The sequence below is a fragment of the Quercus robur genome, chromosome 6 (genome assembly GCF_932294415.1).
Source record: "Quercus robur chromosome 6, dhQueRobu3.1, whole genome shotgun sequence".
In the NCBI taxonomy this organism is placed as follows: domain Eukaryota; kingdom Viridiplantae; phylum Streptophyta; class Magnoliopsida; order Fagales; family Fagaceae; genus Quercus; species Quercus robur.
In genome coordinates, this window is record NC_065539.1 from 16,390,447 (window position 1) to 16,403,947 (window position 13,501).

A 13,501-nucleotide genomic window follows, 5' to 3' on the forward strand; every position below is an offset into this window, starting at 1 on the left:
TATAGAGCAATATGTGTATGCTGGGCATTTCCCAGTCAGTACGTGTAACATTGGGTTTAATTTTCATAAGATTCAATTCTAAAGGCTCTGTTATTTGTGAAATCGAGAATGTTGAGCTTTGGGCGTTGTATAAGTTGTTGTACATCGTAGTTTGTAAAGCGGAGGTCTGGATGTACTATGGTTTTGGTATGAACTTCTCACTCTATGTTTCGTCCACCTTCCTTGACCACTTAAATTTCACACTAGAACTTGACAGCCACGAAGCAGTCAAGAGTTTCAGAGACTATCTAGTTCCTATTCCTTGATTTCTCCATGGCCCTGGGAGCTAAGAAACAAACAAGAAGTACATAGTTTAGTATAAAAACATAGACAACATTCCTTGATAGGGAATATTTTCACTAGTTAGAAAATTTTTTCTAACACCCTAGAGTCTTCGATTACCAAAAGCATCATGAGCTTACCAAAAGAATTTTCAGTCACCAAAAGTATCGTCGATCACAAGGGGTCGTCAGGTACCCTCCCTAACACTGTGCTACATGCTTCACCTTGACAGTCGGCATGCATCAATTGGTCGTCATGTACCATTTAGAAGTCGCCAGGGACCTAATGGTCATCAAGTACCTTCCCTAACACCGCTCAACACGTTCCGCCCTGACAGTCGTCACGTATCAATGGATCGTCAAGTAACAAGAAGTCGTCAGGTACCTTCCCTGACACTGCGCGACACGGTCCGCCCTGACGGTAGTCATGTATCAAGGGGTCGTCAGGTACCAAGGGGTCGTCAGGTACCCAATAGTCGTCAGGTACCTTCCCTGACACCACACGACACGGTCCGCCCTGACGGTTGTCACGTATCAATGGGACGTCAGGTACCAAGGGGTCATCAGGTACCCAACGGTCGTCAAGTACTCTTACTGACACTTCGTGACACGCTTCGCCCTGACGGTCGTCATGTATCAATTGGTCGTCATGTACCAAGGGGTCGTCAGGTACCCAACAGTCATCAAGTACCTTCCCTGACACCGCGTGACACGTTCTGCCCTGACAGTCGTCACGTACCCAACGGTCGCCAGGTACCTTCCCTAACACCGCACGACACGCTCCACCCTAACGGTTGTCACGTATCATTAGGTCGTTAGGTACCTTTCCTAACACCGCGTGACACGTTCTACCTTGATGGTCATCACGTATCAATGGGTCATCATGTACCAAGGGGTCGTCAAGTACCCAATGGTTGTCAAGTACCCTCCCTGACACAACGCAACACACTCTGCCCTGACGGTCATCACGTATCAATTGGTCATCACGTATCAATTGGTCATCATGTACCAAGGGGTCGTCAGGTACCCAACAGTCAACAAGTACCTTCCCTAACACCACGTGGCATGCTCCGCTGTGACGGTTGTCACATATCAATGGGTCGTCAAGTACCAAGGAGTCGTCAGGGACCCAGAGATCGTCAGGTACCTTGACACTGCTCGACATGCTCCGCCTTAACGGTTGATAGGGATAATCCCATAGCAATTTGCTAAGCTAATGATAAAGTGACAGTGACACCTAGAGACGATCCGAATAGCCTGATAGGCAAAGACCTGGTAGACGGAGTCTTATCTTGAACGGAAAGTTAAGAGACGGACGAAACCTTTAAAGTGGACGAACTTTTTAAGATGGACGAACCCGACAGAGATGGGTGGCAAAGCCACGTGGCACCCATATGACCTGAGTAGTCTCCAAGGAACCTAATATGGGAATGCCTTGCATTCTACGTTCCACCGTAATCTGAGGGATCCCTACAAGGAAAGAATCCCACAATATATGGATGCTGGAAAAGATCTTCTCCATAAGGAAATGTCCTTTCCATCAAGAAATTGGGGTCAATACACTACTATAAAAATCCCCAAAGCCCTCACAAATCAAGGTACGTGAATTCTCTCTAGCTTTTGCACTATTGAGTTTTTAGAGATTCTTCCATCACTGACTTAAGCTTCGGAGGGTCTTTGGCTAGTACCACACCGGTGCCCTTTGATTGGTTCTTCTCTTTCGTTCTTCAAGTGCACCCATTGACACGTGTGTGGATGATCAATTCACTGACGATTTTTGTGCATCATCATTCCCAATTTAAAATCTGTAATCACTAATGAAGAGATAAACTCATGGAATATATCATGTAGAATGCATAGTTGTGAACTTGAGACCACCAATAACATGAAATAAGGCCACCTAGTTGAAGCAGTCATTCCTAATTTGCATGCACGCATGTAGGAGTTATTCATCCCAAATAGCCAAAACTAACAGAATATAATTCATCATTAAATAATGACTCTTGCAACTGCGCCTCAAACCCTAAAAGCTTCAGTTCTAACTTATTTAAATTTGCACATATGCCACACTATTCATATTGTAGAATCTACCACAGTGAGCCAAACAAAAGAGTAATAATGTAGAACCCATGGAATTATAAATGTTGGACCATCTGATTCTAAGATTCTTAGGTTTATGTTCAAAAATATTTCCACTGATATAATGTAGCACTAATCCTAAGGCAAATTTTGAGAATTATTGTTGAATTTTCCCTCTCTTTTTAATTTTCAACATCCCCCTCCCCAAAAAAAGGCCCTAGGGTTCCAAGTGACTGGCCAACATCCAGGCTAACAATTACACATCAAGATTTTGTGGATAATAATCGATATTTGATGCTCTCATACAAAAAATATACTCTGCACACCTAAGCCAATGGCATCAGAGCCCTTCATGATCTTCAGTCTCTTGCATGAGTCAACAAACATCCTGTAAAAAACCAAATTTCAGTCAGATTAGAAATGTAATCTAGAGCATGATGGAATAATATTCAGGTCATCAACAATAAACAATGCAGTTTATTCAACACAGATTATTATGTAGTAATTTTCAATTAAAGTAAAATTATAATTGAGGCCAAGTAATTTGTGTGTACTAGTTCAAATGTGGGAACTGGAAACACAAGCCCGGCCCATAAGTCTTACACAATGCTAAAATTACCAAGCACACTAAATTCTCCATTTCATGGTCTAGGTTTCGTCAAAGCAAGATATTAGAACAATAAGCTAATATTAATTTGGAGTAATCAACTCCATACACCCCATGAACTAAAAAATTTACAACATTATCAACCATAAATGTTCAAGCATTCTAATTGTTACAACACCCAACTCATTCAAGACTTTCAAACTAGCTACTTCATAATAAAAATTCAAAGGCCATAAGGTTTTAATAAGTCATGTTTTTTTAGCAAAGTTGAAAACTTGAGCACTAAATTTAATAAGTAACTACATGTTTAAATACATTTGTACGTACAATCATGCCTAAGAACTTGGGCACTTAGTAAATAATGTTGAAACTCCTGTATACAGAGTTCTTCCAAGTTTTCACCATGTAAAACTAGACATTTGAACAACAGTATTCATTTAGGTGTATGAATTCATCTAGATCTTATTCTCTTTTTACTGACAAAAGGAGTTGGTAGGCTAATATTGTGGCTGGGATATACTATCATCAAATGTCATGTCTTTATTTATAGCTTTCCAGTCTTAGAATGATTGTGCATGATCTTTAGTTCCATTTGAACTGCAAACTGAAATAACATATGACTAGTATCTGGGTTGAAACTTAAAACACCAAGTATTGGCTTGTGACTTTTGTATACAGAATCTATATCTTTCCAATATTCTATTTCACATGTTTACAAGGGCCAATCAAATACAGCATATAATATTTTACTGATATTTAGACAACATGTCAGTTGATTGTTCTCTTACACTTCTTATATGTCCATAGTTTGAACTCTGAGAAAAGGATTATACAGTGCACTCATAACAATGTTATATACATGTATGCATGTCGGGTTGTGCATATTTACCTTTATTTTGCATGGAAAAAGTTTATGAACATCATATTTTGAGCATAGGTCTTTATTCCAAACATAAAGCATAAAATTGTCTGTACTCTAATGGAAAATACTGCGATTGATACAAATTAGTGCACACCCTCTCATTTTACTAGAAAGAAACTGTAAGACTTATTAGAACAAATTATGAAAGACTAAAACAAATGACATCCTTTTCACTAAGTTATCGTGCCTATCAACTAAAATTATGAATCACATTAGGGGAAATAAGTTCTTGACTTATCCAAATCCAAAAATATATAAATAAATAAACAAACTACACTTACAGAATCACCATACCTTCAGATCATCATGAATCCTTCTAACAAGAGCTTGGCTTGAATTCTGCAAAAGATTTTTATGAAAGTAAACCATATTAGAGGAAACCAGGCTCCAAGAAGGAAAAAAAAGGGGGTGCAAGACTGCAAGTGGCTAGGGACAGAAGACATTGGAAGCAAACAAGTGAAAGTGGAATGCCTGTACTGACATGAGATATTGATATATTAACTGCTTCATCCTCTTCAGAATATAAGCCAATTAATATAGTTAGAACCATATAACAGCACTGCATAGTAAAAACAGAGAGAGAGAGAGAGAGAGAGAGAGAGAGAGGCAAAAGAACTTAGCAAAATGGCAACTACCATATGACCAACAATTTAAGCAAAGAGGCCAACACAGTTTCACTTCAAGAAAAGAATAAGCTGTAAAATCATTTGATAACAATCTTGGGCCTGCAAAGGGGCTGCCTGCTAAAGTTTGGGGTCTTTGGATGTTACAGTTTCAAATTTTGGATTTTACAATTAAAGTTATACTCCGTTTAAGTGCCACATAGCTTGCAATGATGTTACGCGGCATAATTTTATTGGGCGGAACTAAACATGCGTGACAAGCTTGAATCCAAAGACTCCAAAACTTTAGGTGTATAGTTTGCAGTTTAACATATCAAAAATCATATCAAATTTAGTTCACATCCAAGTGTTATAACTTCATACATAATTACTTACAGAAGAAAAATGTGATGCACGCACATTAATAATGATCTCAGGCAACACGTCTAAAAGACACAAGCTACAGACTCGATCTATTGGAGCCCTTAAGGATGCCATTTGTAAAAATAAATTACCAAAGCAAGTACGTAAGTCGTACCTCCATGGATTTCATCTCATCCAGCTCTCTTTTAGAATCCAAGGGCAATGTTACGTTCTCCTCCGAAGATTTCATTGCATCCCCCACCTCTTCAGCTTCCCTAACCCGTCTTTTCTTCACTGCAACCTGACAAAAAAGGAATAATTTGATTATTGAACAATGAAATCAGAATCCATGCAGATTACTGAGATTAGAGAGAATCTAAACATATTTTTACTTTTTCACTCATTCTGCTAGCACCAGACTCAACAACACGGTCAAGATTTACATGGTCTGCCTTAATGCTAAGGCCTAAGGGGAGCAGAACATTTTGTACAATTGAAGCGGAAGCGGTAGATTGGAATTCCCATAAAATCCTGCAAATGCAAAAGCAAAACTGAGCTTCACTAAACAATATTGCATTTGCATATATATTCACATGAAGAAAGCAGACCTCGCCGATAACCTGTTACCTGCTCCTTGCGAGAAAGGATGGTTTTGCCGCGGCGGCTGTAATAGGACTAGGAGCAAATGGAGATCGAGGACACAACTGAATTGCAAAGGCAATCTTAATCTTGGGGAAGGAAAGGGAAAATAACTAGACTTTTTAGTTTCAGTTTCAGTTTTAAAGGCGGCTTCATTGGCTATGAGAATGCCATGCTCATGCAACCAAAGTTTCGTAATTCATACAATTTTAGTTTTTGACATGGTCATCAGAACCGTTAATTGATCCGGCTGAAGGAATTGGTTCAATCAGTGATTTATTGGTTCAACTATAGGTTTATTAATTAATTAAATAATATTATATTTTATAACTATAAAAAGCAACTAAAATAAAATAAAACTCCATTTAGGTAAATTAATAAATCTCTCTAAAAGAAAAGATAAATTTTAAATAAATTATAATCAAAAACAATTATAACAATAAAAACAATTTTACATCATATAAAATAAAGTTTGAGAAAATAAAAGAATAAACATATCATTTATGTAAATCATTTAATAACTAATTTATATAATCCAAAAGTCTTAAAACATGTCATAGAAGTTCAAAATAAATCTTAAGCTTGATCATTAAGGGAATGGCTTGTGTCCAGTGGCACTGGCCACTAGACACAAGCTCCCCCCTATCATTAAACCCTATAGCAAAACAAAATTATTTAAATCTCTAAATACAACTATTGATTAAAATCAGGTGTTATCATTGTAATATTGGTGGCTTGTGTTCCATGCAAAAACCAATTGGTGCCAAAGTCCACCAAAATTTAGAGTGTAGAAATTATTCCATTTTTGTCTTTTTATTTTTTTAAGTTCATTACTATATCTCTTCAATCCCAACTCTCAACTCTCATCTCATGGACCGCCAACTCTACTACAAAACAACTCTTACTTTATCTCTTTAGTCTTTAATCTTTATTACTTTATGTCTTTATCAGTTTATCTTTTTAAGCTTTAGCAGTTCAGTAATTTAGTTCAAACTTCAAAGTTTAGTGACTTTAGTTTAGTCTTCTTTCACAGTATCACACATTATTCTTACTTCAGAGTTTAGTAACTTTAATTTAGTCTTCTTTCACAGTTTCACACATTATTCTTCCTTTTATCCGTGAGTCAAGAAAAATTAATCAGTACAATCCATTAGCTTACATGGTTTGAAATTGAGACATTGCACATCTAGTATTTTATATCAAATCATTCTAGATAATCCTTTGGTTCATGAATTTTACAGTTTTAACCAATGGTTTGGTACATGTTTAACAACACTACTTTTGACTTTCGAGTAATGTTTATTTTACGCATTCCCAAAAGCAACTAAGATTATGACTTTAGCTGCTTTTGATTCCGGTTGTAAATAACGTTGGGCTATGTGGAGCTGACTTTGTGTTCAATTCCGTTTATCACCAAACCTGACTTGAAAGCTTGACGATTTTAAATGGAATATTCTGAGACTTCCATGAGGTCACCGGAAAAATCTCTAGCTTGCTTTTAGCCCAATTTGGACCCACTTTGGGTATTTATTGTCGGTTCAAAATTAGAGTTTCTAGTATCATTGTACTGTGGCTTTTTTTTTTTTTTTTTGGGTTAAATCATTGTATTGTAGCTACCTCTTATTTTCTCCCTAACATAGTAAAAATTGCTGCAACTCCTAGACTTGGGCATATTGTCAATCCATGTAAATCTTATGTCATTTGATTTTATTTTATTTTTGGCAAAAAAAAATTTCTCCATTTTCACATCTCGCAGGTTCTAGGAATTATTTTCGCATCTCAAGGGTTCTAGGAATTAGGTTTAATTCCTAACAATAAGTACTTTTAACCCATTATCACGTGTCGCTAAAAATGCATAAGCAGATCCAAGTGTTCTTTAACCATAGACGGATTCATCAAATACAGAGCCACCTCAAACAACCAGGTTTTTGTAAGGATTATGATATTAACTCCACGATACTAATTTATAATAGCTTTACGAGGTTTTAATAATCAGACTTCGACACACAGAGGCAAACTTTTTGAGGCAATCAAAACATAGATACTCTAAAAACAAGATGTGCATCTGACCATGACCTACGATCAAGCCCAGGCCATCCTATCGTTTTTCATTCCTTGATATAGAACTGTTTCGTCCACCTTCCTCACCCGCTTGAATTTCACACTTGAACTCGGCAGCCACAAAGCAGTCAAGAGTTTCAGAGACTAGCTAGTTCCTATTCCTTGATTTCTCCATGGCCCTGGGAGCTAAGGAACAAACAAGAAGTAAATAGTTTAGTACTGAGACATAGCCATCATTCCCAATTTTAAATCTGTAATCGCTAATGAAGAGATAAACTCAAGGAATAATCATGTAGAACGCATAGTTGTGAACTTGAGACCACCAATAACATGAAATAAGGCCACCTAGTGAAGCAGTCATTTCTAATTTGCATGCACACATGTAGGAGTTATTCATCTCAACCAGACAAAACTCAGATGTTATAATTTATCATTAAATAATGACTCTTGCAACTGCACACCAAACCCTAAAAGCTTCAGTTCTAACTTATTTAACTTTGCACACATGCCACACTGTTCATGGTGTAGGAATCTACCAATCAGTAGACCAAACAAAAAAGTAATAATGTCAAACTCATGGACTTACAAATGTTGGACCATCTGATTCTAAAATTCTAAAGTTTATGTTCAAACACATCTCCACTGATATAATAGCACTAATCCCAAGGCAAAATTTGAGAATTCTGGTCAAATTTTCCCTATCATTTTAATTTTCAACATCCACCCAACCCCACCCCCAGACCCAAAAAAAAAACCCTTAGGCTTCTAAGTAATTGGCCATCATCCAGGCTAACAATTACACATCAAGATTTTGTGGATAATAACCATATTTGATGCACTCATACAAAAAATATACATACCTAAGCCAATGGCATCAGAGCCCTTCATGATCTTCAGTCTCTTGCAAGAGTCAATAAACATCCTGTAACAAGCCAAGTTTTCAGTCATATTAGAAATGTAATCTACAGCTTGATGGAATAATATTCAAGTCATCAACAATAGACAATGCAGTTCATTCAAGACAGATTATTATGCAGACATTTCCAATTAATGCAAATTATAATTCAGGCTAAGTAATTTGTGTGTACTAGTTCAAATGTGGGAACTGGAAACACTAGCCCTGTCCATAAGTCTTATACAATGCCAAAATTACCAAGCACACTAAGTTCTCCATTTCATGGTCTAGGTTTTGCAAAGCAAGATATTAGAACAAGAAGCTAATATTAACTTGGAGCAATCAACTCCATATACCCCATGTACCTAAAAAATTTACAATATTATCAACCATAAATGTTCATGCATTCTAATTGTTACAACTTCCAACTTACTCAAGCTACTTCACAATAAAAATTCGAAGGCCATAAGGTTTTAATAAGTCATTTTTTTTTTTTTAACAGCGATGAAAACTTGAGCACTAAATTTAATAAGCAATGACATGTTTAAATATAAATGTACAATCATTCCTAACAACTTGGGCACATAGTAAATAATGTTGAAACTTCTTTATACAGAGTCCTTCCAAGTTTTCACCACATAAGACTAACATTTGAATAACAGTATTCATTTAGATGTATGAATTCATCTAGATCTTATACTCTTTTTACTAACAAAAGGAGGTGTTAGGCTAATATTATGACTGGGATACACTATCATCAAATGACATGTCTTTATTTATAGCTTTCCAGTCTTGGAATGATTGTACATGATCTTTAGTTCCATGTGAACTGCAAAAACATAAGACCGCTATCTAGGATGAAACTTAAACGCCGAAGTATTGGCTTGTGACATTTGTATACAGAATCCATATCTTTTATACATTATATTTCACATGTTTACGGGGGCCAATCAAATGCAGCATATAATATTTTGCTGATATTTGGACAACATGTCAGTTGATTGTTCTCTTACACTTCTGATACATCTATAGTTTAAACTCTGAAAAAGGATGTAAAAGTGCCCTTAACAATATTATATGCATGTATGCACAGGTTGTGCATATTTACCTGGGGGGAAAAAGACTTTCTTACCCACATCATTTATGATTTTATTATTTATTTATTTGTGTAAATGAGAAGACAATAATAGAAAATGAGGTTAGATGACACATAAAAATGAATGGATCAATACTTACTCCCATGGAACATCCCCTACAAGCATCCAGTCACCGTCTTTATCCTCGTATGTAAGAACATATTCTGATCCATGCAGAAGATCCCTTAACTTGCTCTCACTAAGCATTTCCCTCCCTGGAGCTCCTTGGGATCCACATTGACCTGATGTCAAAATAAAACGTAGTAACTCAATCCAGGCAAAAATGAAGTGTGCTCCTAATTCTCTAAATAAGGATGATACTCTCAAATATTTAAAAATTGTAAAAACATATATATATAAAAAAATCAACAGCATATTGCCAATAAAATGAGGCTAAAATAATATCCCACCTAAGGTGAAACAGCTGAACATCTTCTCCAGAGCAGTTGACAGTTCTTGATATGTAGCGTATGTTCTCAGATCTACCTTCCTCAGATAGGGAGCACCATCCATGCTGACCTTCACAAAAAGAGCACCAGGACCTGGTTTCCCATCAACTTCATCATTGTTCTTTGAAGTGGTAGCCAATGAATTCTTCCTAAATGATCTGATTGGAGGCCAACCAACAACCTGTGCCCTGTCATAGATGAAAGTTAGAAATCACTTAAAAAAAGAGAACGACACCCATTATTCTCATGTAATCTCTGTTATAACTAAGAAATTGAGGACCCTCTTTGTAGCATAGTTCACTTACTTAGGAGCTGGAGCACTGCTGTTGTTGTTGTTCGAAGCAGTCTTAGGGTTGTGGCTAGTACCATTGGTGCCACGAGGACGTTCCTGCTGCAACACCTTTGTGGGCAGCTCTTTCATTATGGCTGGCTGAGCCCCAGAAGACCTGGGCGATAGCGCAACATTCATCCCTGAATTACCAGAAAACTTCCCTTGCCCCACAGACTGTGGAGCTTCAGAATCAGATGCCGTCTGAAACATCCAATTTCCTTCAGTATACACGGAGCTTTTCACCTCTGAAAACCCATCCATGGTATCAGAGAAACCTCTCTTGTTACCTGAAACAACATTCTTCTGTGATGACGAGTAGATTCCCTCTTTTGAAGGAAGTAAAGGAAATAGCGGTTTCTCATCAAGTTTCCCTGATTTCAGCAAGCAGAGCTCTGACTCTCGTTCTGGTGATTGGGATCCAGGAAGGCCAAGCCTCAACTCTGTTGCCCTCAAGTTAAGATTGTTCTTTTTCTCTTCCAACAAGCTCGAGACTGCAGAGCTGTCTACGGAAGAACAATCCGAAAGTCCCAGGTAATTACGTTCTTTTAACCCAGAGCCACTTTGGGATATACAGTCCATAGTGGGTGAAGAAGACACCAGAGAGACATTGCTCTGCCCCCCTTCCTCCTCAGCACTCAACAGGGGAGGAGACATCGGACTCTCAACTTTTTCAACCGGTAAAATCTGGAAGAGAAAAAACCCACCTTAAAACAACATATTTAAGCACCAAAAAAATACAATTTAAGACCAAAACATGAAAACCCAATTGTCATTTAAAAGAGTCAACTTGTAATTCTCCATAACAAAAGACAAATCTGTCAAGCATATCTACTGACTCTTGCAAATGATACAGAACATATAATATTAATCAATGAATACAGCAACAAAAACTAAAAAGCCCCAGATCACAAACCGTCGCTGGTTCTTATGTCCAATATGAAATCAATCAAAACCACTATAGTACAATTTAATAGCTGGTTCACACCCAAAAAATCAGTTGAATTTTCCTCTAATAAGAGACAAGAAAATTACTAGTATTTAAGATGATTAAACAATGGCTAACGGTAGGTTACAATGAAAATGATATAAACATTAAATAACTAAAAAGAAAAGAAAAAAATCATAAATTTTAAAAATATATTTCTATCTGCTCACTTATTACAAACAAGAAGTAAAAATCATAATAAAAAAAGAATATCCCAACAGAACTAATCAGATTCTCCCCCAAATACGAAAATTTTGAACAAAATACAACAAATAGGCTCCAAGGCTTAAACATCACACATATATGATGAGATAATAAGGTGATTAAATAAGCACAATAACTTTCGAAAAATAATAAAATTTATCAAATTCAACTGCTCTTTTTTTCTGCATGAGCTGAGTTTTCCTGAAAAATATATAAAAAAGCTGATACAGAATTAGTTAACTTCTCTTTTCTTTTTCTTTTTTTGCTTTTTTCATTTCCTCGATTTTCTCGGCAACCAAACAGAATAAAGGAAAAGAAAAGCAGATCACAACACACTCACACACACCAAAAAAAAAAAAAAACCCTCAAGAAGATCTATGACAAGCAGGACAAAAAAGTGGAACAAAGACTCCTCAGAAGCTTAGTGTAAATTAGGAACACAAAAAAATTACGAAGTAAAACCAGTAAGAAAAGGAAAAAGTTTATAAGCTCGGGATATTTATAAAAAATAAAAGAATAAAACAAAGTCTCAACCAAAGAGAAAGTGATAAATTCAGCTTAGACTCACACAAGATGAAGATCTCAAGAGGAACACAGACTCGGGTCTCAAAAAAAAAGGAAGCTCAAGCATATAATCAACTAGCTAGCTACAAACCAAAAATTAGTAATTTAAAAAAAAAAAAAAAAAAAAAAAGCTAAAGCTGAATATCCAACAAACGTACCTGAGCTTTTATGTGGATCAGACAGTTGAAATTCTGTAACGAAAAAAATGCACGAAACGTAGAGATTGAAACGCAGAAGCAAGAAAGAGAGAGAGAGAAGAGAAAAGCTCAGGGACCTTCCATTAAGCAGAAAGCAACAAAAAGCTTTAGGCTGTGTGTTCACCGAGAAACCCGAAGCTCTGTACAAATTAAAAATACGGAAAGTGGCAAAACGGCAAATAGTGCAAAAGTTAGGCCTCTTTTTCTTTTCTTTTCTTTTCTTTTTTCCCATTTTTTAAACGGATACCCTTGCTGTACTTTTATGGATCATTTAAAAAAAAAAAGTATTGATGCTGTACTTTTATGATAAATTAGTCTCATCTCACCCGTTTTGGAGTGGGATAAGATTTGTTCTTTGTTCAGTATTATTATTTTTTTTATAAATTTGAATAAATCTGTTTTGAAAATATGGATGGGTAGAAAAGTGTTTTATTTTGTAAAAATTTTAAATTGAATTTGAGATATATTTTTATTAGATTGTTCTTAAGTTTTTTCTTGTACCTAAGATTTATCAGTATTTTTAAACTATATAAAAATTCAATTTGTGGGTTTCGATTAACTCATCTGGTAAAATCTCTGATGGTTGTATAAGAGATCTGGATCCAATCTCTGCTTATACTAAAAACTGATTGGTGTTTTTGTCTAATGATAATAAAACTATTATTAAGAGTGGACGTCATAAGTTGAAACTTTCTAAAAATAAATTAATCTAAAAAATAAATCTTTTAATAAATAGTATAGAAATTTTTAAAAAAAATCAATAAAAACATTTATTAAATTCAATATCCTTAACATCCGTTAACTTTTTTTTTTTTTTTTTTATGTACAATTTCAGAAATGATGAACGGTTTGTTTGATAATATTAAGACAGGATGGCAACTTGATCGAACGGCTCTGATTGAAAGTTAGGAATGATCAGTGCCGTGAATTTGGGGTGTACGGAAAAGTAAAATGTTTGTGGCTTTTGTAAGAGACTTTTTTTTTAAATTTATATTTTTTGAAGTTCGGGATTGAGGAGGAGAAAAAAGATGTACGAAACATATATAGTTGCTGATTCCGGCATTGTCTAATTTCTAGTTCGCGCTAAAATCCGCTGGTCTGTTGGTGAAAAGTCGAATTTGCACTGGTTTGCATTAAAATGACAAGT

General features: G+C 35.9%; 1 protein-coding gene across 3 annotated transcripts; it reads right to left on the reverse strand.

The window, feature by feature from the left end:
• Positions 1-240: 240 nt before the first annotated feature.
• Positions 241-12,492, reverse strand: LOC126732998 (auxin-responsive protein IAA9). Of its 3 annotated transcripts, none has more exons than XM_050436105.1 (6): positions 12,316-12,492; positions 10,379-11,088; positions 10,035-10,261; positions 9,725-9,866; positions 8,454-8,515; positions 241-325 (listed from the first exon to the last, which is right to left on the reverse strand). In XM_050436105.1, exons 2-6 carry the CDS (start codon positions 11,056-11,058, stop codon positions 288-290), a joined length of 1,149 nt encoding a protein of 382 aa, XP_050292062.1. In that variant the 5' UTR covers positions 11,059-11,088; positions 12,316-12,492; the 3' UTR covers positions 241-287. The 3 variants fall into 3 exon arrangements, with proteins under 3 accessions (XP_050292062.1, XP_050292061.1, XP_050292063.1); XM_050436104.1 differs by lacking the exon at positions 241-325 and adding an exon at positions 7,395-7,779 and having other exon boundaries at positions 12,316-12,491; XM_050436106.1 differs by lacking the exons at positions 241-325; positions 12,316-12,492 and adding exons at positions 7,395-7,779; positions 11,318-11,338.
• Positions 12,493-13,501: the final 1,009 nt, after the last annotated feature.